General features: G+C 34.3%; 1 protein-coding gene across 1 annotated transcript; it reads left to right on the plus strand.

Annotated features, from left to right (window-relative positions):
* The first annotated feature begins 872 nt into the window (after positions 1-872).
* On the plus strand, positions 873-27,020 carry LOC126777513 (regulator of hypoxia-inducible factor 1-like). Its single transcript, XM_050500539.1, has 12 exons — positions 873-1,008; positions 2,211-2,381; positions 2,819-2,975; positions 4,865-4,967; positions 5,537-5,624; positions 12,082-12,248; positions 13,126-13,311; positions 18,640-18,819; positions 19,442-19,592; positions 20,131-20,311; positions 25,783-25,925; positions 26,772-27,020. The coding sequence occupies exons 1-12, from the start codon at positions 889-891 to the stop codon at positions 26,967-26,969; spliced, it is 1,845 nt and encodes a 614-aa protein (XP_050356496.1). The 5' UTR covers positions 873-888; the 3' UTR covers positions 26,970-27,020.
* The last annotated feature ends 820 nt before the right edge of the window (positions 27,021-27,840 follow it).

Below are 27,840 nucleotides of genomic sequence, written 5' to 3' on the forward strand. Positions count from 1 at the left end.
CTCGTGCTTGATGCTGAAGGAAAACAGCGTGAGGAAACCTCCATGTGCCTAATTTCACTGAAATTCCATCACATGTATATTCCACCAACCCGCATTGGAACAGCGTGGTGAAATAAGCTCCAAAACCTTCTCCTCAAAAAGAGAGAGGAGGCCAGCAGTGGGACGTTCACAGGTTGTTACTCTACTCTTTCTCTTTTGAAAAGTAAGTATATGGTAGAAATAAACCGCTTATTGAGCAAAAGTATGAAGTATTTTCTAATATGTATGAAATAAGTAGTTGCTAGCGGAAATGCAATACGATGCAACACATAATTGAAGGAAATTGTAATCGACCTGTTTGATGAACGGCTCATAACGCATACGAACAGTTGCTCACAACTTTGCGCGTGTATCTTTTTTAAAGCGGCTACAATTTTGATTTTTTTTCCACAAGAGTTTTTTTTTTATTTCGATAAAGTTGTAATATGAAATTAAAAAAAATAAATAAAGTAAAAAAAAACATGTTCAGTTTATTCCACAACACTGATCCAACGCAGCCGAGCAGGAGATGAATTATAATAATAAATGAAGTAGATGGAACGTTAGCGCTGCTTTCCTGGATTAAAAACCACGACGTTCTCATGGCTCTTAATTTTTTAGCTTAAAATAATAGATTACTTATATAATTCATTATTAACTTAGAATCTTTCGTACAATTTGTATTTATACAAGCAACTCGATATTAGTTATTATTTTGAAAAAGAGTAGAGTATCTATCATTTCTTTACCGGTTTTTCTCAGTAGGATGTACATTGCTAAGCGTTGATATAAATTTAATGTAATCTGCACCGATTTGTAAAATTTATATTATTTTTTTAAGATATCTTGGAACCCTTCGACTACTACTCGATGCCAGCTCTCTCTGAGCTGGATGACTACGACCTGTGCCTTAGAAAACCAGACGCCGTCTACTGCATTGTAGACTTTGAACTGCTGGAAGATGAAACGCCTTTATACCAGTATATTAAGGTAATATATTAATAAATAATTTTCTAATTATCCTTAACTAGTCTTCACCCACGTATTCTTTGCCCCCTTTGTACCCCTAAGAACATGTCTGCAAAATGTCGCCATAATCGGTTTAGTATTTTAAACGTTAAAGCGTAACAAAGAAACAATCCCACTTTCTGATTTATAATATTAGTAAGACTACCTATTCCATTGACGTAGACTTTTAAATGCGAAGTGAATTAAGAAAAAATTAAAACAACTTTTTTTGGTCTTCGATACATTTCCTTATAACAGCAGAAAATATTATAATCTACAGTTTGGTACTTAGTGAAAAACTCATAAGGACTTTACTAGAATTGAATACGAGATTTAGTTAAATATAGGCTTACTTTGCTTTATTAAAGTAAATGGTTCAAAGGCTTGAATCGTCATTTTACAATATTAAGTTACAAATTCTATGCATTCTACTCACTGTAGTATTTCAGCTATTTGAACTCCTATTAATGTTCAACACTAGTGACTTATGCAAAATTCAAACAATACCAATTATATGATCAAACATAAGCCCATAGAGTTTAGACAATATTGTATTACCAATTCACTTAATACTAAAGCTAGGTCACATTAATATAATATTATAAGGATGCTTGTTTACGTTTAAGTGCGAGCAGAGCTTTGTGCTATTAGTTTGCTCTTATCTCATTGTGCAATAAATCTAGCTCAGATCATACGATAATTAAGGAACAGAAGCGAAAATTAAAGAATAATATACTGCAAGTTCTATTTTTTCCTAGTGGTGTGTGTGTGTGTGTGAGTGTGTGCGTGTGTGCGAGTAAATTTTACCTCTGAAATTGTCGCTTAAAAGTTATTTTACAGTAATGGAAAATGGTAATACAGCATGACTGTTTCGATGATTTTAGTGATTATCTTTTATAAATTTATTACAAGATGGAACTGTGAAGCTAAATGATAGCTTGTTTAAAATTGACACAGTTATGTCATCATTCATATCTCAGTATTGTGTAATTGAGAACAATAAAGGTGTAAGTTAAAGTTTTTAATTTTGAACCCTATAGCAAAGTTTAGTAAAGTAATAGTGCAATATGTCGAACAGTTATTCCGAGTGTAATTTTGTCGTTTAAATGAAAGTTGAAATAAGAATGCATGTAGTATATTGTACTATAACGCGTTGGCTCTTATGATGTTATTAAATTTTACAGAACTTCTCGTCCTTATCCTATAAGAACTATAAGCACACGAAATTGCATAGAGGTGTATGCGGCTCCCAAAATTGTGGGCTAAATCTCACACATGCAAACGCGAGTGAAATCACAGCGGTATCTTTGAAACGATGTTTCAATACCACTATTCATCAAAGCTATGGTTTACAGGTGAGTGATATTTGATAAAGCGATACAGATCAGATATGATACGCATTCACACTGGGATAAAATGAAAGCACTAAAATAAACGCTTGGAAAATTCAGAAAAACCTGACGTTATTTGAGTATCTAGTTTCGATCGTTGATTTATATTTAGGTCACACCATTATCACATCGGATCATCGATATGTTATATCAATAAACATTTTTTTACTTTTATCTTTTATATTATTTTATTTTATCTTTTGTATTGGAGCCTGGACACAAAAAAGGCAAATGGTCCTCTTTGGAGGAGGTCTTTACTCAATTTTAGGTTCTTGCATAAAAAAAATAGACTAACAATTAAAGTTACCTAGCAAAACAAATTAGTTATTATAAACTTAATATGAATTATATAATCTTGTAATGTTTTTATTTTTTTTATTTCTTTATGTGTTCTTCAATAGGTCGACTCCCTTTCCGTTAGATATTGCAAGACACAGAACGATTATACTCCACCGGATTCTGTAGATTATATAATTGGAGCACTATTGTTGCTTCTGTTTTTGGTGAATATCGGATGCTCAGCGTATTACTTCTTTTGGCAACCAGATGATGACGAAAGTATGTATACATTTTATATATCAAAAACGCAATTAAATTTTTTCTAAGTGTTAGCATCTGAAAATTATTACAGCCCTTATAGCTAATTAGATTAGATTATTATTTGTTATGTTAATTTTATTATTTCTTATAATATATTTCTATATATAAGTTTATATATGTTATATTTAAAAAGGCAAAGATGAAACAATTCAGTACCTTTTTCTCACCTGTTAGATTTTTTTGTTTGTTAGCTATTGACGAAATTTAGTGTGATAAAAAAAATTCGATCGCAACGTACAAATTCATATATTTTACTTAAATTTTTAATAATTATAATCTGGACACACACATAAACACACTAGCATAAGCATATAAAAAAAGGCGAGATCTTAAGTTGGATGGTTACCCAGTGGTAAAAGTGCGTGAATCTTAACCGATGATCGTGGATTTAAACCCGGGCAAGCACCACTGAATTTTCACGTGCTTAATTTGTGACTATAATTCATCTCGTGCTTGAAAGTGAAGGGAAACATCGTGAGGAAACCTGCATGTGTCTAATTTCACTGAAATTCTGCCACATGTGTATTCCACCAAACATCATTGGAGCAGCGTGGTGGAATAAACTCCAAAACTTTCTCCTCAAAAAGGGAGAGGAGGCCTTAGCCCAGCAGTGAGACACTCACAGGCTGGTACTATACTTAATGATCAGTATATTAAACAACAAATTAAAGAAATATATTTTGGATATATAAATATATTATTATTACATAATAAATGACTTTTTAAATCCTTGAATATTAATGACTTAATTCATATTAATGTTTATCTACAAATTTTTATTTTTAAAGATTTTGAACCGAATAACGATAAAACCATACTGAATATTTAGTAAGGCTTTGTTATATCATTAATGTCAGTGCGTGCGAGGCACATTCGTGTGAGTTATTAGTGCGAGTTAAGTTATTAACTAAGCCTTCTATTGTGTTTTGTAAGATAATTATATTATTACATAAATAACTATTAATTTACACACTACCTCGAATTGGGAATGGTGAGCTGGGAACAAAGGGTTACACTTCGTAAAGTTAATAAATGCATAAATATCCCAAGTTATTTACGTTAAAAGAAAATCAAATCAAAGCATATTATTGTGCACTTTATAATTGAGAGATTCAAATTAATGAAGCACTTTCAAATAGCTTATTAACAATCTTCAGATTGTATTAATCTTCAGATTGAATAATTACATAAGATTGTTGAAACATTAATAATTATAATACGTCATCACGAATTATTGATAATTATCAATACGTATTGATGTATACTGGCTTGAATAGTGAATGGTCTAGGTACTGCAATTAGAGACACAAAGGACATGACATCTTAAATCCTAGACCAATGACAGCGCATTGACAATACAGCAGACTCATTGATGCTTAAGAATTAATTTAGGTTTCAATTCCAGTGTTGATGGAAAGTGGAATATCATCAAGTCACGAAATTAAATTTTAAAAAATATAAAAACAATGTTCTTATTAGAATTGAGAAAGGGAACCGAAATAGCCCAGTGGTTTGAACAAACCCGGCCAACTTTTTTTTTGTTAATTTATGCTTATAAATCATTTCATGAATGGAATGAATGGAAACATCGTGAGGTACAATGTCAAACAACACATGCAAATATGATGGATCAAATACTCCGTTCTGCAGCTTAGAATAACGTAGTTATCAACCTGTTCAAGATTAAACAGATGATAGAAAGCATAGCGCTTGTGTTCGTTTCGTTTCATGCAGGAATAAAGGATAAATTTCTTAGGATACCTCGTTGACAATATACGTAATTTAATCAACAGTTTCGATTTAGAATTTTGAGACTAATTGTATATATTTTTTTGTTTTTATTTTAGGTAGTAGATACATGTTAGCGTTCTGCGTGCAAAAGAATTGGAAGGCTTTGAAATATGGAGGAAGTGCTGAAGGTGGAATCTTCAAGTGCTTCCAAGCTATGAGGTGAATATAATACTGATTGTTGAACATTTTATTTTATAATACTTCATTGTTAGGTAAAATTTATGGCACAAGATATTTATAGAATTTAATGACATTAAGAAATCTTTACTTATCCTAAAGTTTGTTTTTCAAAAATATATTGTTTTATGAATCTAATGTTTATCAAATCAAGCTTAAAATCAGAAGGTCCTGGGTTCAAACCCTGTGACTGAACCTCGTAGGTCGTATCGATTACCTGTATATCTTCTGCGCTGTTAGTTATTCTCCGTTGAGAATGGTTGCCATAACCAAAATCAGTCTGAAAGACATCTCGTTTATTTAAAGACTGCTTTACTCAGCTTCGCCCACGTGTGAGAGATTTTTTCGATACCCTTGACATCCTGTATGCAAAACTTCATGATGATAGCTTTAGTAGTTAAGACGTGAAAGTCACTTTTGCATTTATAATATTAGTAAGGATACAGAATGAATAGTTTCTTAATCATGAAGAAAATCGTATGACAAACATCAATTTTAAAAATATTTTGTAAATAATTTCATAGATTTTAATTTATTGTCTTCCATTTCAGATTTTATACAATGGTTATGATACTTGGTCTACACTCCATGATATTCATAGGTTATGGTTACACGGAGAACCCCGACTTCATTGAAAATGTAAGTAATAATTACTCACTCAATAAATAATCATTAAATATAAATTTAACATAACAGGATTCGTTCTTCAAAATACGCTTTTATTTAATCTATATACCAATATATATTATATATATAATTATATATGTAATTCATAATTAAACGTGTACACATAATTTCGTGTTTATACCGATATTCCAAAAAAATGCATTGTAATCGAAACTGAACACTGGGTGTTCAAACAAATTTCAGATTCGTAGTATAAGTGGTTCTAATTTAATTTTGATCCAAAGAAAAAACATTGCAATAAGCTTTTAAAACTAAATTACTAGCACCAAAATGTGTCCAAAATTGCGATTCAATTTTTCGAGTAGAACAAGTTTGAATTGAAATGCAAGATTTTACTCGCACATACTCCACAACAGGTTAAGTTGAATAAAAGCTTGTAAAATCGATTTTACTTACTAAACTTTTCATCAACATTAATTATTAGAGAGAATGCAATCTTCTTTCTTACCAGTAGAGTTATTATGTAAGAACAAGCTCAAAACTCAAGACCAGGATTCTGAAATGTCATAAATGTCGCATATTACATGCGATATTGACTTTAATAATCATAACATATTAGATACACACGTATCAAATTAGCGTAACACCGTAAATTTAGACACGAAATACGAGTGAGATATGAAGTGCGTTTTTACACAACAGCATTATTGATCTTGTTTTGATATAGTGTCGTTGAAAAAACACGATGTTTTCTACAAAACAATGCATCGAAAATCGCTCATTTTGATCTTTTAGAGTTCACAAACACTACGCATAATATATTTACTATTGACTTTTTCGCTCAAGGAGAAGTATATGCCATTTATTACAAAACATGTAAATCGGAAATTAGATACTTAACGTAATGCTTATATTTCTCAGCATATAAATGCATATAAATGTGTATTTGGAAAAACGTCGGTATAATAAAGAATCTGTCATAAGATATTTGTTACCAATTTCATACATATGAATGTTTTATTTTTGTTGTCTTACATAAATATGAAATGATGTATACAGCCTAAGAGTCGACTTAAAGATGAAGCCAAGCACAACTTATTTCATATCAAAATATGATAAGAATCTTAGGAGCAACTTAGAAACAGATGAACATATAAATATATATTATCCTTAAGTCATAATATTTTTTCTCTCTTTGCAGTCAAATAAAAGCTGTTTTATTATTTTCAAGCGCTTTCGAAATAATTTATTAGGTTTTTCCATTGAGAAATACTCAGTAGCAGCCTGGAGCTTAGAACTGGGTTAAATGTTTAAATTTCATGCCTATTAAAAGCACGTAATACCTAAAAAGCCTTAGAGCCTGCGCCTGAACTCTCTCCGGTCGTGTCAATTTGCCATATCATCGAAATATTACATTGAGGAAATAGAGTGCACCTTTGTTTGCAAACGCACCTTTTTATGCGCCTATAGCTAGTCCTCTCTGATATATGTGTGAACAGGCCATTACCATAATCTATGTCATTCACGGAACAATTAATTTTCATGTATCGTTTTATTACGGGATTAAAATTATGTGGAATCGCAATTATAAATCAAGCCAACAAATTCAAATTCCAAAAACAAATACGACTAAGTTGTATCGATCGATTTATTGTTTATTGAATTTTCAATAATTTATGGTAAAGTGGTGTATTTGCTGTCATTACGAATTACATTCGTTATTTATGTTTTCAGTAAATACGTCGATATTGCTATACTAATAATAATAACTCATGAATAAGTATCAATTTAATAGTTACAAAATTTAACATTCAAATTAGGTTTCGGTTTTCACGTGAGAACACGGATATCTTTAAGCGCTTTAAGCACCACTAAATTATTTCTGTTTATAATTCATTTTGGACACGGTAAAGGAAAACATTTTCAATATCCACGTGTACCAAACAAATCCGCAATAGCGTGGTAGGCTCTAAATCTTCTTTTCTTTGATGACCTCTGTACTTCATTGAAGATAAAACGACCTAGAATTATAATTGTGTTATTAAATTTTTGATATCAGTTAACGACAATAAAAAATATATATCATCATACGTATTAAAAGTTTAAGGATCAATGGTTTGGAATATTATTTGAGTATGCTAAATACCTGATTTATTTCATTCATAAATTAAACGTAACCCCAAATGTGATTAGTTGATTCAATCTCAGAACAAAGAATGGTTAGAAATGGCATCAGGGAAATAACGCACGCGTGTAATCACACCGCAGTTTAATATTGTCTGATGGCTTAATTTGAACATTCAATCATTTCGTGCCAACTTCTTGAATCAGGTTAATAAGTACACTTCGAATTGTCTCTATCTGTCCTTTGTAATTTTACATTTGATAGAAGAATACATAGTATTGCGTAACTACAGAACCGCTGTACAACGTATATAAGCATGTGTTAGTGTTAATCTTGGTCGTAAAATTCGATATTTATTAATATCGATTGAATTCGTTATAATACCAAAGAAGGGTCATACAAATAATCATCGTAATTTCGAAAACCATTCAATCTGAAATGGAACTAGATATTACCATAGAACGGTCATACAAAATCATTACTTTATTTACTTTCATAGTTCGATGGCGTAACAGCAAACAAAGACGAACGGAAAGATGAGAAATGCTTAACTTCAAAAGTCCTCATGCTGCTCAGAATTTTTTTGACAAACACCTAGTGGTAAGACTTTGTGCAGGCCCGTCTGATATTCGTCTGATACACTCATCAGATATTCTGCCGCTAGTAATATATTATTATTACATAATAATATAAGAAATAACTCACAAACATCGAATCCATTATTTATCTTGGAAACAGTACACGCAACATTACACGCTGGTAATATTTTTAAAGGCAGAAATTTAATACTTTCATAAATTGTCGCTGTTGCAATAAATAGCACTAAAATAAGGCAAGACACTATCTGGCAAGAAAATGTCTAGACGTGATTATGAAATGAAGTCAAACAGCTTTACGCGATTAGGGACGCGGAAATCACAGCAGAACGTAATGACACCTGCCATGTCCACAGTTATGCTTGCGTTTGATTAGTCTAAAGCATCAATGAGATATTCTACCGCAAAACAGCAATACTTGATATTGTTGTGTTCCGGTTTGAAGGGTGAGTGAGCCAGTGTAATTACAGGCACAAGGGACATAAAATCTTAGTTCCCAAGGTTGGTGGCGCATTGGCTATAAGCGATGGTTGACATTTCTTGCAATGCCAATGTCTAAGGGCGTTTGGTGACCACTTACCATCAGGTGCCCCATATGCTCGTCCACCTTCCTATTCTATAAAAAAAAAATGTAATCGTTACTTTATAATCAATTTGCGGTAGGGCTCTGTGCAAATATTCCACCGCTAAATAGCAGTACTAAGTATTGTTGTGTTCCGGTTTGAAGAGTGAGTAAACCAGTGTAACTAAAGGCACACGGGACATAACATCTCAGTTCCGTGGCGATGGCGCATTGGCGATGTAAGAAATGGTTATTATTTCTTACATCGCCAATGTCTATGTGCGGTGGTGATCACTTACCATCAGGTGTCGCATTTGCTCGTCTGCCTGCATATAACATAATAATAATAACAACACGAAAAGATCCTACAAGCCGTGTAAGATAGCAAATATATTATTGGCTGTTAAAACATTATGATATGAGTGTATTTGACTCTTTATAACTTCAAATATGATTTATTTATGACTTACAGTCATTTAATATATTTTCAATAGACGTTTCACGAAGCTTCTATCATACTTTTAGCTCCTAAATTCAAAACCGAGTGCGTAATTAAATTGATGAAGCGGTACAAGGCTTGAATGGTCCGATAATTTTCGCGTAGTCAGTATTATGGGTTTTGAAGAGCAAATTTTCAAATTGTCCGAATTTACTTGCTCGATACTAGAAATAATAAGCTGAAATGCAAAATTAACTTATTAAAAAAGCAGTCCATTTCATTCATAATGTATATTTTAATTAATAAGATAAATAAAATTAATAAATAAAATATATACATAATATTCAGGATCAGAAAAGTGGACAGCAGACATTCTTAACGAAGAATTGAAATTCGAAAATGCTTTGAAAAGTTATTTTCAATGTTTAAAATCATAGACCAATTACACCCAGTAATGTCTATCATTTTACATTTATTTCGATCACAAACATTTACAATTTGAAGATAATGTTACTCCCTTAAATTAACAATTTGATTTTTATAACAGGCATCACAATATTTTAATCGTAATTGTAACGACGTTTTTTTTATTTATTTTTTATTTATTCAATAGATGTATTCAACGGATAACCTAGAGGGTCGTTTATGATCTAATAAAAACTGGCGTCTGTCAGCATTGGGGGACGTCTGTCGTAGAATGCTGAGGTATTCATAATAATAGATGTTACTACATACATGCGACAACATTGTCTGGATGATTGTGTATATTTATCTACGTATATAGTGAGTTCGTCGTAGTAGTGTTTTTGTAGTATTTAAAAACATCCATCGTATAATGTGTTTTCGTTCATTTTAAACGAACATTGCAAACACTTGTGAAAATACACAATTAGAAAGCAACGATTTTTCTAGATTAGTAGATATTATCCATGGAAAAAAGATCTATTCTTAATTTAAAAAATTTGGGAGAACTTTGAGGCTAAATTACTTTAAGACTCAAAGAACAATTCGAACACGCTTTTTCCGTAATCACTTTATCTCCGTCGCGTGTATGCACATAAGAAATCCATTTAAAACGTGTACCACTCCAAACAGTTATTTTTTTTCCTTAATCTGTCTGTCGTATGTGTGCGAATGTATCTACATATAAATCTAGATTTTATAGTACACTTCACAGCTTTTGTTCTATTTATGCGCCGTTCTGTCGAATATTTGATGAATGCCAACAAAGAATGTCTTCATAAGATTTCTTTTTGGTTATTCGTTCTTTTTTCATATTAATGAAGCCGCATTGATACGTATATTTCATACATTTATTTTATAATATTATAATATGGCTTTAATAAACAAATATACGTTCTAACCTTTTGAAATTATTTACGAATATATTTGTTTTTAAGCAGCCCTCGCCTCTATTTTGTATGTGTTAATGCTGGATACAGAAATTCGTAAATAAATAATAATCGATATTATATGTAAATGGATTCACTAATTTTACATGTCTAAAATTGTCTATCTTTATAACCTATTACCATCGAGTGACCAATTTGCCAATACAAATAGCTATTTTTTATATTCAACCGTTGGATAATTTAGGGATTGAACCCGAGTTTAGCTTTTCTAGGACTATTGACGTATCATGTTCAAGATTTACGGTGAACATATACTTTATATAATGCTACTATTCTGTAAATATATATTAAGCTAAATTTTAAAAATGTTTTGGAAATATATGCTTACGATTATTAAGCTGAGATAGGGCTTAATGAAACTAGTGTCGTTTAATATTATGGATAACGATTTGCATACTTTCTGTCTTATTAAATGAAACCCTTTCTGAAAATAGGCTCGTGCAAACCAAATATTATCCGTGAATATTAACATTGTGTATTAACTACCTGGACCGAACTGGCCCAGTTGCTAATGATTCTTAACACACGATTGCGGATTCAAACTAGGGCAATGCGTTTAAAAAATGTATCGTGATGAAACTATCATGTTTTAGATAGTATTCTGCTCCATGCGTATTCAAAAATTTGCATTGGAGTAGCGTAGTGGAATATAATATCCTGGTACATTATTCACACACGGCCATCTGATCCCAATCTAAGTGAAGCTTATACTATGGAAACCGGACAACTAATATACTACATATACTACATTTCTTTGTAAATACATACTTGTATAGATAATTACACCCAGACTCAGGAAAAATAGACATATTTATGCAAAGAAATCTCTGTCCTGGGTGGGAATCGAAACCACAACCTTCGGCGCGAAAGGCAAGTATCTACCAACCACGCCAACCGGCCCTGATTAACTGACTGTAACTTTTTACTTAAGCTATCTCTACCCGTTTAGTTTTAGTGAGACATGTGTATAAACTAAAAACTATATAAAATTGTATATGAATCAATTTTTTAATTTTTGCGTAAACAATAATGACTTTTTACAATTAGTGCGTAATAAAATAATAGAACACTGTTTCCTCATTTGCACCGATTACCTGAAGCGGAAAGATTTGCGCAACGCATTGCGGATTTTCCAACTAACCTTAAATCATTTGTACGCAATTAACTGACAGCGAAGTAGGCTCTTACGAGTACGACATCGTCGAATTATAAGATTATCAAATTTAAAGTTACTTTCGGTTCGGAATGTAGTATGTAGTAATTTTTATACTACTGCTGGACAATAACACTTTAACTTTATTTCTTAGTAATTATTATATGTATCGTTGTTTGCAGTCTTACGATGATTTCTTCAAGTCTTTACTCTTCAATGCACGAATCATCGTTCAAATTTTCTTCGTTATGGGGGGCTTCCTCATGGCCTACAAGATGCTGGTCTACGCAGAAACCCACCAGTTCACTTTAAAAACTGTACCTATGGCTATTGTTAATCGTTGGTTCAGGTAAGTTCTATAAAATTGTCAGTTTTCGTATTACAACGGGTTTCCACTGTAATATGCAAACTGACAATGACACACATTGATCGTATCGACTTTTTTATCTTTAGTACATTCTTAGGTATAGTTTCAACAGAGATTTAATTATAAATATGACAATTATAAAATGTTCACAACATAATGATGGTCAGTACAATTCGACATTATTTCCCTTTTAAACAAAGACCTTTGACCTTGACATGGTTAAACCAGTTTATACCAGTTACGATATATCACAAATTGCCATTATTACTGGTTATAACGGAATTGAGGTATGCGTACCACCAGGCAACCGCCAACTTTAACTTCTAAACAAATATAACAATTATATAAACCGCTTTTTTAATCTACTAAGTTGTGAAAAAGTACTTCAACAATTTAGTTTGTTATCTATTTTTTAAATGTCATTATTTATTTGCCAAAGTAACATTGGTGTCATTAAATCTTCTCTTCTACCGTTAAAAGTAGCATGACCTTCGCTGAAATTGTCAAGAGCTAATGAAACGTGGTTATGACAGCAAATTTGTTTGAAATTAGGCATATTGAATTTATAATCATGTCACATTCCTTATTTACGAGGCTTATAAATATTCAATAAGACTTCCATTAAATGTAATGTTCAGATATACATATGAACTAGCTTTGCTTAATGCAAAGCTAGTTCATATGACATATATTGCATATGACGTAAATATGACGCAATCGAAGTTCGCAAATTTAATCTAACTGTAAATTTCTCAAATCATACGTATTTCTGATATAATATAAATTTGAAAATCATGATGACAAAATACTCGATAAATAATTGCAATTTATTCTCAATGAAACTTAAATATATTTTCAGGTTAATGCCAGCGGTTTTGGTAGTGATGGGTCTAGCGATGACCTGGGTACCTCATTTAGGTTCTGGACCGATGTGGGATGCTGTGGTCGGACGTGAACGAGAGATGTGTAGGAGCAACTGGTGGCAATTAGTGATATTAATGCCGAATCTGTTCCCGTTTGAACACTTATGTCTACCACAAGCTTGGTAAGTATACATTTTTTTCCAATTTTTTTGTACAAATAATGAATAAACGTAAAGAAACAATAGAAAAAATAAAACTCAAGGCAGTTTCTATATACTTTCTATACACTTGAAATAATATCCACGACTGTTCGCAAAAAAACAACATGTTTTTTTAGTTCAGCTATAACAATATCAAGATTCAACTTATCAAAGGAATATTACTAAAATTAGCATAAAGGCAAGCATGCAAGCCTACAGAGCTTATTTGTAATATATATTTGCACATTCATGAATGTAGATTCCAAGAAAGTGACGCGAGTTAAATTTTTCGTAATATTATGAATAATTATGATCTGAATTATAGAAACCACATACCTCCACAGTTTACGAATCCTCCATTGCTCCATGCTGGTGGATACATATGTATGTGCTAGAAATTCTAGTGACACATGCTTTACTCTCGATATTTTTCTTTAAAAAAAAAACAAATATAAACTTAAAACACCAAGGCTCAGTAAGATTTGATATTTATTTAATTCAATTTTTCTTATTAAAAAGTAAAGTTATTTAGGAATTACTGGAATTTTTCTGATATAATTTTCATTGTGTCGATGAATGTTTTTTTTAAATAATCTTATCTTAATTAAAATAAGTTTATTAATTTTAAAATAATAATCTTAACATTTTTTTTCTTTATATTCGATTTCCCTTTACCGCCCAGCACAAATTAAGAACACAATAAGTGCTTAAACGAATTGCAACCCGTGTCCTTCGATGAGATGATGACGATAACAATCCCAAAAAAACATAAAAGTGCTCAGAGCTCAAAAAATACGACTAAAGTAAAAACGGAGTTGCACACGTAACTTTTATTAAGTAAGCAAATAATATAGCAACGCAATACAAGATTGCACAAGTTGACAATAACCTAACATTAGTGATATACATCATGACAAATAAACCTTGTACCAGATATTCCTAAAGGCTTAATACACAAAATGACATAAGATATTAAGAATATTTTGAATGCTAATTTTTGTAGCACGTATTATTCGAATAATAAAAATGGTTTTTCAAATCCAATTTTACGTATGGAAACTTTACGCTCAATTTCCACCTTAAAATTTACACTTTAGTGTAAATTTAAAATTTACACTTTAGTGTAAATTTAATTTAATTAAAATAAAATTTGTTACACTTTAGCGTATGAATTAAAATTGCAGTGCGGGTTGGTGGATACACATGCGACAGAAAGTTTCCTTAATCGCTGACCGCGAAAATAATTTAAGACATAAATTAAAAACATGAAAACTAAATGGCGCTTGCGAAATTGAGCCCTTCGGTTATTGTTACGTGTTCTAATAAGAGGGCGACCGCGACTAAAAAATGTGGATTAATAACTGTTATTACAATGTATAATATAATTTTACATTCTTGATTCAGTAACAGCCTGTTAATGTCCCATTGCTGGGCTAAGGCCTCCTCTCCCTTTTGAGGAGAAGGTTTGGAGCTTATTCCACCACGCTGCTCCAATGCGGGTTGGTAGAATACTCATGTGGCAGGATTTCAATGTAATTAGACACATGCAGGTTTCCTCACGATGTTTTCCTTCACTATCAAGCACGAGATGAATTATAAACACAAATTAAGAACATGAAAATTCAGTGGTGCTTGCCGGGGTTTGAACCCACGATCATCGGTTAAGATTCACGCGTTCGAACCACTGGGCCATCTCGGCTCGGCTGGGGGTCCTGGTCTCCTCGGTAAGTCGTATATACGTGTCAAAACGTAGATACGACACGAGATGATTTCACTTTGACCAAGTCATTCTTGATTATAGTAATAAAATACGGCTGAATATTATTTCACTAGTTTTTCTCAAATCTGACATATTGCTTCCCGAATCGATGCAACTGCACTAACATAAAATTAATAAATAAAGATTTTGACTTTCAAATCTAACTTTTAGTTTGATATATACTGCAATTCTAGAGATAAAATAGCATTTTTTTATCTGTGGAACTGGAATGTTAATCTGTAAATCGAAATTTGAATCTCAACGTTACCCAGATCGTAAAATATTATAGATTTTTTTGATATGCTACTAGATAAGCTTATTTTTGTTGTTTTACAAGATAATATGAAATGTTAAGCTAAGACCGGTTCGGAATGAAGATTCTGCTGATAAGAACCGGCTAGAAACTCAGAACTCTTTTGAACACCACTTCAAAAAATATATATCAATCAAAGTCAATTTTAGTTATATAATATATCAAGCATGAAAATCAACAAATACAAAGTCTTTCAATCATTATTAATGTTTTCATTAAATTTTATATTAAATATGCATTATTTAGTTTCAAATTACAATATACTCATGGCCCAGTGATAAGGAGAAGGAATAAGCTCCAAACCTTCTCCTCAAAAAGAGGACAGGAGGCCTTTAGCCCAGCAGTGGGACATTCACAGGCTGTTACGGATTACGGACCAGTGATAAGAACGCGTGAATCTTAACCGATGATCGTGGGTTAAAACCTGGGCAGGCACCACTGAATTTTCTAGTGCTTAATTTGTGATTATAATTCATTTCGTACTTTACGGTGAAGGAAAATATCGTGAGGAAACCTGCATGTGTCAATTTCAATGAAATTTTGCCACATGTGTATTCCATCAACCCAAATTGGAGCAGCGTAGTGAAATAAGCTCCAAACTTTCTCCTCAAAGAGGGAGAGGAGGCCTTAGCCCAACAGTGGGACATTCATAGGCTATTACCAATGCAATTACTTTTTTACTTCACATAAAATTATTTTTATCATTATTAATTTATTTTACTAAGATAACCAGCAGTGGATACAATATCAAATTAAAACAATATTACATTTTGAATTGATCATAGTAAATGGTCCAATAATTTTAGTCTCAACATATACAGTACACAATAAATATTTGTTAACAGTAAACATTAATCAATGACATATATAGAAATATAAACACTATGAAACTTGAAAAAACTAGAATTTCGTACAAGATAAGCATTAAAATATAAGAATAATATTATTTTTTTCACACACGACCATCTGATCCCAAACTAAGCAGAGCTCGTACTTTGGAAACCAGACAACTGATATACTACATATACTACAAATACAATACATACTTACTTATATAGATAATTACATTCAGACTCAGGACAAACAGATATGTTCATGCATACAAATGTATGTCCTGGAATCGAACCCACAACCTTTGGCGGGAAAGGCAAGTATCTACCAACCACGCCAACCGGCCCGTCGTAATATAAATATACTATTTGCTTGAGAATATTGCATGTCTTCGTTTCTTATTATTAAATATGTACTATAATAGATTTATATTAAAAGTTTGAGTATAATTAAAGTTTGACAGCTTAAATATCATTAATATGACGTAAATGCTATAATTTAAAGTATAACTATGGATTATATGTGTGTAATAATATAAACGAAACTATATATCGCAAGTATCTCCTCACTGAGCGTGAAAGCAATGAGATTTACGGTAAAAAACACTGTTAATAAGAAACAAATAAGTTGTTGGAATTTCTTTTTCATCGCAGTAGACCATAGATTTCAGTTGCATCGATTGTGATTTATTTTGTAGTAAAACCGACCTTATTATAATATAATTAAGAGCTATTACAACAAATCGTGTCTTAATTATTAGTTGCACTTAAATTCAATTTAGATTCTCTGACTTCTAGAAGTACACTTTCAACTCATTAGTGCTTGGTACTAATGAAAGACTAATTATTTTTTTTTTAGTTTTCCCGACCAACGAAAACAATTCCAAATGTATTTATGTAGTCATGATTTGATTTCAATTAAAAATGTAATAAGAAAAAGGCTTTATTGGTCACAATGTAGTAAGTGTAAAATTAAGCCCCTGTATATTATTTAATATTTTGTTAAAGAAATATAATGATTGGTGACAAACGATCTTTGACAAGCATGTGCACTGAGCTATATATGTCTACACGTTCTAGTCGATAAGGCCCAGTGGCTAGAACGCATGAATTTTAATCGAAGAGTTCAAGCCTGGATACGCACCGCTGAATTTCAATGTGTTTATAATTAATCTCGTCGACGGTGAAGGTAAATAGCTTGAGGCAACCCACGAGTACGTGTCAAATAAAAGTCTGTCATTTTGAGCAGCACAATAAACTTCTCCTTAAAATGAGGAAAAAGTTCGTATAAAATTATCTGGAAAAACTGATTCTTATAAACGTATATACAAAAGTCCAGTGATAAATGGTCACCACCGCCCATGGATATGGCTCTGTAAGAAATATTAACACCAATGTGCCACCAACCTTGGGAACTAAGATGTTATGGCCCTTGTGCCTGTAGTTATACTATCTCACTCACCCTTCAAACCGGAACACAACAATACGTACTGCTAACTGCAAACTGATTCCAAAGTAACGACTGCATACTTTAGACTTATCTCATGCAAGTTAAACTTGGCTGGTGGACATGGCAGGTGTCATTACGTACTGTGATTTCCGTGTCCATGATCGCGTAAAGTTGTTTGACTTCATTTCATAATCACGTCTAGACATTTTCTTGCCAGATAGTGTCTTGTCTTATTTTTAGTGCTATTTATTGCAACAGCGACAATTTATGAAAGTATTAAATTTGTGCCTTTAAAAATATTACAAGCGTGTGATGTTGCGTGTACTGTTTCCAAGATAAATAATGGATGAGATGTTTGTGAGTTATATCTTATATATTATGTAATAAAAATATATTACTAAGAAATTGTGTACATAACCAACTAGGTTTTATTTTTAAGTGTGAAACGTGAAGGTTTTGTCTATATATAACATGTACAACTGCCAAGATTTGCTATTTATATAAAAAAACTGGTCCCTAACACCTAATAACAATTTAATAATCTGAATCGGGATTTTGATCCTCGAGTTGTACAATATAATGTAACAGAAAATATAGAAAAAGAAACATATGAACACATTGTGTTACTTCTGTCAATCATTATATTACAAACAAAAGTATGTAAGTTCCATTAATCATGTTATAAGTCATTTCTTCTTGAAAACTGTCGATAATATCATAATAATGATAAATTTCTATCTCAACTGTATCTTGTGATGTAATGATTTTGGAATCTGATTAAATATCAAATAAACAAATGTTGCTAAAGCATATTCCATAATAAAACAACCGTAACAATAACCTCCGTGGTTTTTGAAGACTGTCTATGTATAAAAAATCAAAATAAGGCACCGATTTTTAGCTATTTTCTAAAATACATAACATTTATGTACTATTAGTTTTATGTATATTTTTCTAGGTATCTGGGAACGGATACTCAGCTGTTCTTCGTGACCTTGATAATTCTGTTGATCATCTGGAGATGGCCGAAGTCAGGAGTCCCTATGCTGTTCAGTGTGATGGTCATCAGTCTAATTATTCCATTTTTGCAAAGTTATTTCATGAATCTACTACCAATTAGAGTCAGCCTGTTTCCAGAGTAAGTAATTTTAAACAATTAAATTTATCGGTATCGATTGTCGTATTCTTGAAGTTATTAAACAATTAATACATCAGCTTCAGAATTGGAATTAAATACAGTTCAAAATCATGTAATATTTCATGGCTTAAATGACCTTGAGAAAGCGTAAATAGTTAACCATATTAATAAACGGATATAACTCCAAATGTTATGAGATCTACTACAGCTTTACGCATAAATATTGCGAGAGGGTACTCAGTTAAATAATGCTGTCTTGTTCGTTAAAATGTCAAATCAGTGACGACAGAAAGACAGATACCAGTGTTTATATAACGTTTACATGGAACAACATAAATTTTAAATTAATTTTTCTGAACGTCGAGAATATTTTAGTAAAATTTAAAACAAAATGCTCATTTTTGTGAAAAATGATGCATAAAAATATTTTATTATATAAAGCAAATACACTAAAAGCTTACAAATCAATTTTATAAAAACAAACGTTAAATCATTTTAAAATTTAGTAGATATTCAATTCCACTTCAATTTACTAAAACAAATTGTACCTTGCTTTTCTCAAGGAAATAACCTGTTTTATGTACTTGGGAACAGTTTGAAGGAATATTGATCTTATTTGCAGGTCGATAAGGGATATATTCGGTTACAATGAAACGTTTTACCATGCCTACGTGTCGGCGCAAGGAAATTGGGCCGGCTACCATCTAGGCGTTCTCACCGCCTGGTTTTATCATAAAGCACAAACCAAGAAATGGGATTTAGGTGAATCTTGGGTGAGTTACGTAACTATCGATATAATTTGGTTATATGTTTCATTTAATTAGATTACTTTTTGGACATAACTTATATAAATAATATAATAAAGTCAGAAAATGGCTTACACATCACGTTATAATAAATAGTTAGATTGTAGTTTATTCCGTAATCCGTAAAAGTCTGTGAATGCTACTGGGCTAAAAGCCTCCTCTCCCTTTTTGAGGAGAAGGCTTGGAGCTTATTCCACTACGCTGCTCAAATGCGGGTTGTTGGAATACACATGTGGCAGAATTTCAGTAAAATTAGACACATGCAGGTTTCCTCACGATGTTTTCCTTCACCGTAAAGCATGAGATGAATTATAATCACAAATTAAGCACATGAAAATTCAGTGGTGCTTGCCCGGGTTTGAACACGATTATCGGTTAAGATTCACGCGTTCTTACCACTGGGCCATCTCGGCTCGGTAGTTTATTAATAAGTTATAATTATTAAGTATTATAAGTAACATTTTCCATTTCTTTATTATTTTTAATTAATTTTGTACTGTTGCAGCTTTTGAAGATTCTTTTCGTTATCTCGATACCTGTGGCTGCGGGGACAGTGCTCATGGGCTGGGATCTTCACCACCGAGAGGCTTCTGCTTTCGAATCCGCAATATTCAACAGTTTGAACCAGAACTTCTTTGCTCTCGCTATTTGCGTATTCATCATTGGCTACTTCTATAGATGTAACAGTATGTATATAACTTGTAAACAATTATCATGGACATTCTCATTTGAATTACTTAAAAAATCTTTAATATATAAGGCGTATTACACAAAGCAAAATAATATCCGTGCAGTGACGGAGAAAGAATACATTTCACTGCCCCTCTCTTTCCCATGGGTGTCGTAAGAGGCGACTAAGGGATATCCGAGCGACCATCTGCTCATCTGGTGGTAGGATGCTAACATCCGCCTGGCTTATTACCACCGTACGCATGGTGAAAAACTCGTGAAGTGGCTTGCAGCCGCGTTTCGAGGTCAGCCAGCGTACAGCCAGTGCCCGAGCGAGTATTGCCGCGATGGGTGTTGGTCCAGTGGAGACGGCTGTTGAACCAATGCCGGGGGAAACTGTATTGACCTGCCGGACAGGGAGACCCGAAGAAACGGCTGTTCCGCTGGCCGCCCGTGGCATAGTACAGGGGCCCGAGCGTGCCTAACCAGCTCTCGAGGCTGCCCCACCAGGCCACGCATAATCTCGGGGTGGACCGTCGTGCCGGTTGGTGACCGGAAGGTGGGGTCCCGGCGGCCACTTCCGGGGGGGTTCGGGGGCCCTTCCGTCCGGCGGATCAGTATATTTTCCGTTTTGGCAAACATTTGGGAAAACACGCCTCCATACTTTGCCCATCCCTATCGTGGCAATACGTCGCTCGCCTCACGTCTCTTTTCCTAATTTCCAAATGGTAGCGCAAATAAGAAATAACGGTCGTTCAGCGGTGCACACCCCCACCATACCCACGCTGTTTGAGGTCGAGTTCTCTAGCATCCGAGGACTCCACGCTAACCTCAACGCTGTCCACCACCATCTCGAGACAGCACGGCCAGCAATGTTGTTTCTCACGGAGACGCAAATACTCCGCCCTGCCGACACCAGCTACCTTAACTATCCCGGCTACATGCTTGAAGAATCTTTTAAAGCGAAAGCCGGAGTATGCTTGTTCGTCAGGGCGGATGTTTGTTGTCACCGATTGCGCTGCTTGGAGGACCCCTCCTTCTCCATGTTGGTGGTACGTGTGGACCTGGTTCGTCAGAGTCGAGTCTACGTGTGCCTCTACAGATCCCACAATGGTGACTTGGAGACAAGCCGATTATTCGACCATCTTAGTCGGGTGGCAGATGCTGCGCAAGAGCAGTTTCCTAACGCGGAATTGGTGTTTTTGGGGGATTTTAATGCTCACCATGAATCATGGTTGAAATCCCTCAAAACTGACCATGCTGGAAGAACTGCTCATGCTTTTGCTCTCACACACGACTTGACCCAACTGGTTGATCAGCCCACCAGGATCCCAGACATTGATGGGCAAGCGCCTTCTCTACTGGATCTTCTGCTGACTTCTCACCCGGTGGAATATCAGGTTGTGGTTCAAGCTCCACTTGGTTCTTCGGATCACGACCTTATATCTACCAGAGTGCCACAGGCCAAGCTGCCGCCATCAGCGGTATGCAAACGTCGCGTTTGGCACTATAAGTCGGCAGATTGGGACGGTATGCGCGATTACTATGCGTCAATCCCTTGGAAGGAACGTTGCTTCAGTGGGAATGACCCGACAGCTAGTGCCGCTGCTGTTGCTGGCGAGATCATGCTGGGAATGGAATACTACATTCCTAGCTCAGATCTCGTCAGTAGGAGTACGCGTAACCGTTGGTTCACTCGTGAATGTGCCGGTACTGTATCATCTAAGCAGGCGGCATATCGCAAGTGGATCAACGGCTGCATTAGCGGGGCATCTAACATTGACTCACTGAAAGCAAACTACAATAAAAATTCCAAGTCCTGTAGGAAGGCATACACGAGAGCGGATGCACAGCGCATTGTACAGATTGGTCATGACCTTATTTCGCATCCTAGGGGCTCCCGTAGCTTCTGGCGTCTGACCAAGTCTGTGCAAAACAATTTCTGCCAACCTTCGCTGCCACCGCTCAGAAATCCGGACGGATCGCTAGCTCACAGTCCGCAGGAGAAAGCCGACCTCCTGGCTAAACTCTTTGCCGACAACTCTGTGATCGATGATTGTAGTGCGCAGCCACCAACAATACCTTCATGTGGCCACACGATGCCTGACATCAAAATCAGGCAACGTGATGTGCGTGCGGAGCTGCAATCACTCGATATACGGAAAGCTAGCGGTCCCGATGGAATACCAGCCATTGTGCTGAAGAAGTTCGCGGCGGAGCTGTCTCCTGTGTTAACACGCCTGTTCCAACTTTCTCTCTCTTCGGGATGTGTGCCGGAGGCTTGGAGAAGAGCTAATGTGCAAGCGGTTCCCAAAAAAGGGGATCGGTCTGACCCGGCAAATTATCGGCCAATAGCTATCACCTCAGTACTTTGTAAGGTGATGGAACGGATTTTAAACAACCAACTGATCCATTACCTAGAAGATCACTGTCTAATTAATGATCGTCAGTACGGGTTTCGACCAAAACGGTCCACAGGTGATCTTCTAGCGTACGTAACGCACCTCTGGGGTGAAGCTATCGACAAGCATGGAGAATCGTTGGCTGTCAGCCTCGATATCTCCAAGGCTTTCGACAGGGTCTGGCACAGAAGTCTTCTCTCCAAGCTACCGGTGGTAGGGCTTTGTGCAAGCTCGTCTGGGTAGGTACCACCCACTCATCAGATATTCTACCGCAAAACAGCAATACTTGATATTGTTGTGTTCCGGTTTGAAGGGTGAGTGAGCCAGTGTAATTACAGGCACAAGGGACATAAAATCTTAGTTCCCAAGGTTGGTGGCGCATTGGATATGTAAGCGATGGTTGACATTTCTTACAATGCCAATGTCTAAGAGCGTTGGTGACCACTTACCATCAGGTGGCCCATATGCTCGTCCGCCTTCCTTTTCTATAAAAAAAAAAAAAAAAAAATATGGTCTGCCTGCTCAGCTATGCACCTGGATTGCCAGCTTCCTACACAAGCGTAGCCTTCGTGTTTTAGTAGATGGTTGCGCTTCACAATTCTATGTAGTGAATGCTGGCGTCCCCCAGGGATCTGTGCTATCTCCCACACTCTTTCTTTTGCATATCAATGATATGCTCTCTCTTGGGAACATACATTGCTATGCAGATGATAGTACAGTGCATGGTGGATACCACGGACGCGCAGTGGCTGGGCGGGCGGAAACTGAGGAGAGGCGGGAGAATCTTGTTATTGAACTCGATAGGACATTAGAGCTCATCGCCAAATGGGGTTCTGATAATCTTGTTGAGTTTAATGCCAAGAAAACACAGGTGTGCGCTCTCACAGCGAAAAAGTCACCATTTTACCCTCATCCCTCCCTCTGTGGCACACCGCTGATGATACAAAGCAAAATCGCCATGCTGGGGATGGACGTTCGCTGCGACCTTAGTCCAAGGGATTACATCGAGGCTATTATAAAAACAGCTTCACGAAAACTCGGAGTTCTGAACAAGGTGCGGCGTTTTTTCACGCCACAACAACTGTGCCTGTTATACAAAACACAGGTACGGTCTTGCGTTGAATATTGCTCGCACCTTTGGGATGGCTCCGCTAAGTACCTAATGGAGGCCTTGGACCGGTTGCAGCGACGTGCAGTACGCATTATTGGCGACGTAAAGGTCACAAACACCCTTGAACCTTTACAATTGCGTCGCGAGATAGCAGCACTGAGCGCTTTCTATCGTCTGTATCACGGCGAGTGCTCTGAGGAATTATTCTCTCTAATTCCTGCTTCCCCCTTCCTTCTTAAGTCCACGCGAGCTGGTTCTCGATGTCACCGCCTAACTGTGACATCAATTCCATCGCGCACAAAGAAATTTGGCAACTCCTTTCTTTGTCGCACTTCCAAAAAATGGAATTCCTTACCAGCTCACGTGTTCCCCTCCTCTTATAACCCGGGTTCCTTCAAACGAGGCGTGAAGAGGCATCTTGCGGGCCGGCAAGGCGGGGACGGCTTGTACAGAACATTCTTCCCGACTGTACTGGCCGTCGTCGCGTTTGGACTCTACTACCACTTACCATCAGGTGGAGTAGAGTCATTTGCCATCCCGGGGCATATAAAAAAAAAAAAAAAAAAAATATATATATATATATATATATAAATATTGACTAGATCCCGTGCCGAAAACGGCCATCGCAGTGGTTTTAGTGGGTAAGATTCTACATAACCCGGCCCCTTCAAGGGATCCGGCTACCTTTCTGAAGGTTTCTAATGAGAAAAAAAATGTTGATTAGATAGATTTATAGATTTTCTGGCTAGATATTTAAATTAAATTGTTTTTATTAACATACCTCTTATTAATTATGGTGGGTTAGAGTAAAACTACTAAACATTTTGACTTGCTTGCAAATAAAAAGTGCTTGTACTAATCCCTTAAAACAATGTGTATTTTAATTATATATATAAAATAACCTAACTTCTTTACTTTTTTATCGAATAAATCAGTGTAATGGGTAACTACAGACCCGTTTCGGTTGGCTATATAAAGTTACTTAAATACAAAAGATTCGAATCTTCCTTTTATCGTTCTCAGTGGACACAGATGGCAAATCTATTTGTCTTTCTTTACGTCCTTAATAAAAAACTGTCTAACGACCGTAATGACATAGATTTTTATATATTTATAACAAAAACACAAATAAAAAATTATAATTTTGATAAAAGCAACTTGCCCTGTAATTTAAAAAAAGACAATTACAGAAATTCACAATATCAAGTCCGATAATTTACTTCATGAAATGTTTCGAGTAATTCCATTTGAAATTAAAAAATTCAGTGAAAATTTTAAGAAAATCTTCCTTAGATTGCTCGTACTTATTCAAGCATTAAAATTGGTTTTTCTAAATCCCTTTTAGTTCCACATTTCTAGTATTACCTTACGTGGCTTACCTCCGAAAACACGTCTTGAAATTTAAACACAAACGTTTGATTCGCTTGCGAAAGATAAGGGGATTACAAAAGAAATCTGGATAAAAATAAAAACGCGAAGATTTCGTTTTTACATTGCGTTAACATCAAGGTGCTTTAAGTTCCATTAACACCGTAAAGATTTTTATCTTTGTTGTGTAAGCATTTACATAAAGTAATTCCAGCTACTGATGATGCTGAATATTTAACACCAAATATAACAATATGCCTTTGAAATGCTTGGAACGTGCTGGGTATGCGGAATTCAAACGGCATGGTATGAGAGGACTGCCTGATAAACCAAGTGGTAGTTATATTAAGATGAATAGCATTATGTACGTCGAAATCGAATCGTGAAAACTAAATACGAAATGTTACTAAAATATTTAAGGCATATGCAACCTGTTTTTTTTAATTTAAATTAAAAACGCTGAATTGAAAAATCAATGAAAATAACAAATACGGATGTCGAACATCCTTCTAAAACATACCGAATCGAATCCTTAAAGGGTGACACAATGACTTCCAATTTAAGGTATGTAAAGAATCAAATCAAATGCTTAACTTGTTTGTTACAGGAATCTACGTTGGAGCAGTAGAATGGGGCCCATTGCAGCCGCTCGGTAGAATGTCCTACTGCGCTATGTTATTACATGCGACTGTGCTTAGGACCTATGGTGGTCAGCTGAGGAGATCCTTCTATGCTACAGACTATACCGCTGTTTGTATTATTTTAATACATATTAATTCATTATCAAGGCATACGATTAAATGGTTTTGGTCCTATACTTTGATTAAGATTTATAAAGTAGTTTCAGCCATTACTCATAAATCTATGAAATCAAATGCACTGGTTTCTCTCGTAAAATTAAGTATTTATAATGTTAAGAGATACCTTTTAAAATAAATTTTGTAATATAGTTAACCAGTAATGCAATGATTACGGGATGCTGGAATGAGCATTGGCTTTTTAGAGTTTGTTTTTTTAATTCAAGATTCCAATGCTAACGGGATTAAACCTTCATTTGAATAGATTCGCATTTTGGATTTGAGAAAATAGAGGATTATATAGAAGAGCGTTGCATATTTCAGATTGCAAAAATCATTAAGTTAAATAGCTTTCTACAGATTAAAGCCAGTCGTATAAGTAATGTTCATTTAGTAGAATCTTAACTTAACGAGAAATCTCGTATTTTATTGGGTTTTGTTCCTTTCCTCATGTTCTATAAAGCCATCACATAAAAACATATATAATCAGAAAATTTTACATCGGTATATTTAACAGATATTTCTACCAGAAACCTAGATTTGGTAATAAGAGATCATAATAAAAAAAATCTGAGGCGTAAGTAGCTGCAACATAAAAAATGTTATACCATAAATCTAAAATCATAATTTTAAAAATACATTCCATGACTCCACTATTTTTTTCTTCTTCTAGTTTCTTTCTGAATATTCTTAGATGAATTTAATGAACCCTTTAGTTAAAACAATTAAAAACAAAAAAAATAAATAATAATAAGTGACAAGACTGCGGTAGGATTAATTTGCTGTTTTTCTTTACCAGATTATGCTTTTCGCTGGCATCGTTTGTACAACGTATCTCCTATCATTGCCTCTTCATCTCTTCGTAGAAGCTCCGTCTTGTCAGCTCCAGAAAATTCTGTTTGGGCCTAAACGACAGAAGAAGGAACGCGAAGTGAATGAGACCGTAAAACCTGGAATCTCTAGTGTGTCGGTTTCGACAGTATCTACTCATATATAAGACTTAGTATTTTATAATTTGTATATTTTGTAATAAATATTTTGTACCTGATTTATTTATTATTGTCAAATCCCAATTTCATATTATTTTGATATTTTCCGTTACTGTGCAAAAATCTTGCTTCACTATTTAAGAAACCTAATGGGTGCAAAAATTTTCTAATTTTTATACACAAAATTTTCTAGTTTATTCTTTATGTATACTAATAATAATTATAGTAAGCTCAACCATATCTTATGAAATCTAATCGTATATCGCTGTTATATTGTCTACAGACGACGATACGCAACGACATTTTGTATTAATATAAATTGATATTTATGATTAATAATAAATAGGAATAAAATAATATTAAATTTACCGTTATTTCGGTAAAATTTAGAAATTCTCTTGAGCTTGTGCTTATAGATCTTATTGTATCTTTCTTTAAAGGCCTGCTAGAAATGTGAAGACAAAACAACATCGTTTAATTTTTGCTCTAAAATTTAGACAGGCGTTAAAAACTAAAATAACGTTTATTAAATTTAGATCAAGTTTTTTATGTGAAAAGTCATTTTTCTTAATGATCTCTCTTAAAATAATATATTCTTAAGCTAAGTTTTTATACAACAAAGAAATCATACATAGTTATCATATTGAAATGTCAGAAAATATGTCTTTGACAGTTGCTCATAGGATAGGTTATCGTTTGAGATACAATTCAAATCTTTAATAAAGTTACAATTAAATTATATTTTAAATTTGAGTTTTCTTATAAAGTAATAAAATAAGAATATTGTATGGAAAATCAATATTTTTATTTGTAGACCTTTATATAATTCCATATTTTATTTTGTTTTAATTACTCAATGTGTGACTGAAAATGACATTG

Source organism: Nymphalis io, chromosome 23 (genome assembly GCF_905147045.1).
Source record: "Nymphalis io chromosome 23, ilAglIoxx1.1, whole genome shotgun sequence".
Classification (NCBI taxonomy): Eukaryota; Metazoa; Arthropoda; class Insecta; order Lepidoptera; family Nymphalidae; genus Nymphalis; species Nymphalis io.

Bases quoted from the DNA above. Each gene is read 5' to 3' on its own strand.
- LOC126777513 (XM_050500539.1), top strand. From the start codon at position 889: ATGCCAGCTCTCTCTGAGCTGGATGACTACGACCTGTGCCTTAGAAAA. The intron at 1,009-2,210 runs GTAATATATTAA...TAAATTTTACAG, and splicing joins CTTTATACCAGTATATTAAG to AACTTCTCGTCCTTATCCTA. The intron at 25,926-26,771 runs GTTTGTATTATT...TTTCTTTACCAG, and splicing joins ATGCTACAGACTATACCGCT to ATTATGCTTTTCGCTGGCAT.